General features: G+C 40.5%; 3 protein-coding genes across 6 annotated transcripts in view; 2 read left to right on the forward strand and 1 right to left on the reverse strand.

Moving 5' to 3' along the window:
• hgd (homogentisate 1,2-dioxygenase) overlaps positions 1–798 on the forward strand; it is a 10,555-nt gene extending 9,757 nt beyond the window's left edge. Inside the window, exon 14 of the mRNA XM_060862331.1 lies at positions 519–798. Coding sequence (XP_060718314.1) covers positions 519–662 — 144 coding nt within the window. The 3' untranslated portion in view covers positions 663–798. The remainder of the gene's footprint in view (positions 1–518) is intronic.
• A 10-nt stretch (positions 799–808) lies between these two features.
• ndufb4 (NADH:ubiquinone oxidoreductase subunit B4) lies at positions 809–2,616 on the reverse strand. Its single transcript, XM_060862337.1, has 3 exons — positions 2,406–2,616; positions 1,740–1,883; positions 809–939 (listed from the first exon to the last, which is right to left on the reverse strand). Exons 1-3 carry the CDS (start codon positions 2,580–2,582, stop codon positions 877–879), a joined length of 384 nt encoding a protein of 127 aa, XP_060718320.1. The 5' UTR covers positions 2,583–2,616; the 3' UTR covers positions 809–876.
• Positions 2,617–2,727: 111 nt separating this feature from the next.
• Positions 2,728–5,000, forward strand: part of ropn1l (rhophilin associated tail protein 1-like) — a 6,518-nt gene continuing 4,245 nt past the window's right edge. Inside the window, exons 1-2 of one of the 4 annotated variants that reach the window (XM_060862335.1) lie at positions 2,728–3,028; positions 3,303–3,443. In XM_060862335.1, the coding sequence (XP_060718318.1) occupies positions 3,313–3,443 (131 nt within the window). In that variant the 5' untranslated portion in view covers positions 2,728–3,028; positions 3,303–3,312. Of the gene's footprint in view, positions 3,029–3,054; positions 3,136–3,299; positions 3,444–5,000 lie in introns of those variants that run through there. The other 3 variants (XM_060862336.1, XM_060862332.1, XM_060862334.1) reach the window with 3 other exon arrangements.

Raw genomic sequence — 5,000 nt, forward strand, 5'->3', positions numbered from 1 at the left:
GGTTATTGTGTTCCCTTGTTGTTAAGCAAAAATTGAAGAAATAGATTAAATCTGTTCATTAATTAGCATTCATTAATTAGCACACACACACACACCACTACCTAATGTTAGATACACAAGTTTCCTCCATTTCTTCTCCTTTTGTGTTTGATATAAACCTTATAGAAAGAAACTTTTAACACTCCACACATCGTTATTTTTCTGTAACCGCAAAAAAATATCAATAATTTAAGTTGAGTAAAATTAGAAATAAAACATTAAGCATTTACAACTCCACATTCTGTACGTGTGTGAGAAGCACTGAACTAATGCTTTATAAAAAAATGCTATTGTACTCTTAAGATTTTTAACGTCATTCTGTGAGATTGCAGCTTCTGAAAGTCAGAACCTTGTTGTCATGAGTAAGGACCAGGTTGAGCAGCACACTTTCATAGATTCACCCTGAAATCCAAAGCGATCCTGCTGTATCTCTGTAGCAGATCTAATGTGATTTCTTTTCCTCTGTGGTTTCGTCGCAGGCGTTCATGTTCGAGTCGTCCTTCAGCATGGCGGTCACCAAGTGGGGGCTGGAGACGTGCCAGCGTCTGGACAAGAGCTACTACAAATGCTGGGAGCCTCTGAAGAAACACTTCAACCCAAAGTGGAAAGCTGGCAGCATGTAAACACCAGCCTGAATGACCCACATTAATGAGTCAGGAGTCAGATATAAACAACCGCAGTGATGAAGCATGATGGACGTATGATAGCGTAGACGTGTTGAGTTCAAGTTACAATAAAATCAATCTGAACAAACACAAACTGTTCCGGCTTATTATTTCAGCAGTAAAGTTTATTTATAGTTACATGTACAACATGAAATACAACATGAGTCAGAGGTCAGTACGAGAGTCTGTAGGGCCGTTCGTACGTCCCGTCTTTTATCCGCTGCTCCCTTTTGTCCTGAAATGACACAAAGATAAACCTTTACACAAACTGCACACGTTTCAGTAATTAACGACAAGAGAGAATTTTTCACTTCCTCTGTAAATCAACCTCAGAATAACGATGAGAAATTCATCAGACATACGAAGCTCCTGTGTAAGGTTTCTTTTTCAAAAGGTGTCGAGTTTCCTGTAACGACAGCTGACGCTAGTGCAGCTTTATACGAATGCCGTGCCGATTTTCGTTTCCGTAGCAACAGTTGATTCGCAGGGAGCTTTCTGGCAGACTTTCTGCATTAAAACACATCTTTTTATTTATGGCTTTAAGGAAGGAGTCTCCAGTGTCAGAACTCTGTAACTCTCAGAGTTAAAGCTTCGCGTCGAACCCGTGACGTCTTCAGGACGTCTCTGCAGAACGTCCTTTCGACACACTCGACACTTTGTCTTCGCCCTTCTGCATCTGAACACCAGAATAAATTACAATGCTATTCCTATGGAACGGCTACAAACGAGCGGATTTTGTTCCGCTTCGTGTCAACGACGGACTGTCGTTTAACGGAAAACGTCTTTCTTCTTTTAAACACATCTAAATCAGTTTATCGTTAAGTCCCCGTGTCTGAGCTGTTACCATGGAAACAGTAGGAAAGAATAATTAACATAAACCCGTCGCTCGTGTCGTTTCCAAGTCGCTTTCTGACCAAACAGATTTTGAGAATTGAGCCACGCTGTGTGAATAAACGTCGCTCATTTCTTTGCACCTGGAGAAGGTTTGAAAGAGAAGGAAAACAAGAACAAAACGACTTCTAAAGCACAACTCACACGGTCGGTCTTTAACACGTAGCACAAGATAAAGAGCGGAGCGACGCCGATCAAACCCGCGACCAGGGACGATTTGGGTGTTGGTCTGAAGTTCTTATACTGCTCAGTACGGACGTACGTCCACTTTGTGAGTGCCGGGTCCTCCTGTGAGAACAGAAATCAGCACAATGTTAATGCACATTAATGTTACACCATCAAATTAATAAACCGGATGATTTGTTCTAACCCAGTGAGGTGAAACCGGTCCTGAGTGTCTAAACTACATTCAAGTCCCTTTGTACAGAGTTAGTTTGTGCATTAATATGCAAATTTCCATATTGGGTTCATTAATATGTAAATAAGGCGGTGACGTCACCCGCTGACCTTTAAGTGAGAGTCTGTTGTCAATTGAAAAGATTTGGTAACAGATTTGTGCTGGAAATGTGTTTATATTTCCACTAAAGAGGGTTAGTTAGTTAGTTAGTTAGTTAAGAAGACTAACTGGTTATCAGTCGGTTATTAAGGCGAACTAGCACAAGGTCACTCATTATTTATAACGTTTATAAACGTCTCCATCGTTCAGCTGAAATAAATGTCGACATTTGTACTCGTTAGGAGGTTTTGTTTACAACCTGCTAGTTAAGCTAACTAACCAGCTAACTAACCCACCCACAGTCAGTCACTCACAATCAGCTCTTTCCTCAGAGGATTATTCAGCTTCATCTGATATTCTCTCTTCAGTCGGGACCTCAGTGCAGCTCGCTGCTCCTCCGCACGTCGATATTCAGGTGAAACTCTATAATATTCCGCCGGATCTAATGTTTGCGGGCGAGTCGCTAAAGGTGCCTCCTTGTAGTCCGCCATGTTTACGGCGCTCGTTCACCAGGAACGGAGCGATTTCATTGGTTCGCACGATATCTGTGTTCTCGCGAGAGTTAACGAACAGGCGCATGCGCAGTGAGTTTTATGTCACATAAATACATACATATGCATACATACATATACACACACACACACACACACACACACACACACACACACACACACACACACACACACACACACACACAAGCACACACACACACACACACACACACAAGCACACACACACACAAGCACACACACACACAAGCACACACACACACACACATACACAAGCACACACACATACACACACACACAATGCACAACGTTCAATGTAAAAAAATGTTTGTTTACTTTACTTTTATTTATTTAATAACATATTTGGTTTAAAAATAGCTTGACGTCTGTGACGTCCTGACGTAAGTGACGTCAGTCGTCGTTTCTAGGTGACGGTGTATATAAACTACGTTGCTATAGAAACAAGAGACACTCTAACGCTAGTATATAGGCAGTTAAATTTGGGTTCATTAATATCTTGTTTACTTCAAGTTTGGTACGTTTTTTAAAAATGTGTTAGATTAGCAGCCAGTTTAATGACATTTGTTAGCTAACAGTCTTTCTTTCTTTCTTTCTTTCTTTCTTTCTTTCTTTCTTTCTTTCTTTCTTTCTTTCTTTCTTTCTTTCTTTCTTTCTTTGTGTTTTCTTCCTTTCTTCCAGCAGGACAGTCGTGATGCCTCTTTCGGACAGAATATACTGCGCTCAGCAGATCAACATCCCACCGGATTTACCAGACATCCTCAAACAGTTCACTAAAGCTGCTATTAGGACGCAGCCTCCAGATGTGCTGCAGTGGTCTGCTGAGTGAGTCTGACACACTTCACCTTCATCAGGAGTGATCAGGAGTCTAAAGGGTCTAAAGGGTCTAAAGCCCCTCCAATATCCAGGGAACACTGAATTGTCTCTAGGACCACAAACTGTTAACTCCATAACTCACTTGTCTAATATGATTGGCTTTGCCTTTATTTTGCTCCTCCTCTGTAACCCACATCACTTTATGATTGGCTGTTGTAATGTTGTAATGTAAGTAAGATGCAGTGACAATTATTCTGTTATCTGATGCGCCAAAGCCCTGTGTCATGACGAGATGTTAATGATTATACAGGCTACCGGTAATTCAGGGTACTGTATATTATAGTACATTTACAGAGTTCTATAAAATTCTAGATAGTGTTGATGTTCAGCTGAGGGACAGATTCAGTTAACCAGATCCAGATGTTGTGCAGAAGTTAGATGGAAACTCTACTGAGTGACAATCAGTATTCAGAACTAAACAGGGACAGTTTAAAAGTCCAGCTAAGCAATGTTTCGCTCCTGTTTCGCTCCTGATGTTCTCGCTCACTTTTAGACCAAGTACTAATTTATCTGTCTGATTCTGATTCTGAATCTGAACTGGCTGATATCTTTAGAAGAATGTCAGTTGAATTGAGAGGCCTGTTTAATCAAGGTGAAACCCTTATGTTGCTTTTAGCCATCCCAGTGTCATCAGCTGATGCTGAGAGAAGTCTTAGTGCTCTCATGGCTGAGAACAACGATGACACAAGTGAGACTGAACAGTGTTGCTGTGTGTCATGTCCACCAGGATACACTGGACAAAAGTGATGTGAAACTAATATGAAATACTGTTCAAATAGCAAGCAACAGTACATTTTTTAGTTGAATAAAAAAATGCATTTTATATCTTTATTATAATATCAATTATTATTATTTTTTGTTAATCAATTAATTACTTAATTCATTTTCTACCGCTTATCCGAACTACCCCGGGTCACGGGGAGCCTGTGCCTATCTCAGGCGTCATCGGGCATCAAGGCAGGATACACCCTGGACGGAGTGCCAACCCATCACAGGGCACACACACACACTCTCATTCACTCAAGCAATCACACACTACGGACAATTTTCCAGAGATGCCAATCAACCTACCATGCATGTCTTTGGACCGGGGGAGGAAACCGGAGTACCCGGAGGAAACCCCCGAGGCACGGGGAGAACATGCAAACTCCACACACACAAGGTGGAGGCGGGAATCGAACCCCCAACCCTGGAGGTGTGAGGCGAACGTGCTAACCACTAAGACACCGTGCCCCTCTAATCAGTTAATTATTATTGTTAATTGTTAATCAATTGTTAATCAATTAATAACAATTAATAATAGTTATTAATTCATTATTAATAAAAAATAATTGTTCTTAGATATTTTGCCATCAAAAAAGTTTATTTTATAATTAATTATTAAAATTATACAAAAACAACAAGCAAAATAAAATAGACTTATTGTATATTTGTTGTTATGACACCACAGGTAGTATTTTAAATATTGTCAATGTCGGGTAAATGACAATGCGGCTCTGCAGAACT

Source organism: Tachysurus vachellii, chromosome 25 (assembly GCF_030014155.1).
Source record: "Tachysurus vachellii isolate PV-2020 chromosome 25, HZAU_Pvac_v1, whole genome shotgun sequence".
NCBI classification, from domain to species: Eukaryota; Metazoa; Chordata; class Actinopteri; order Siluriformes; family Bagridae; genus Tachysurus; species Tachysurus vachellii.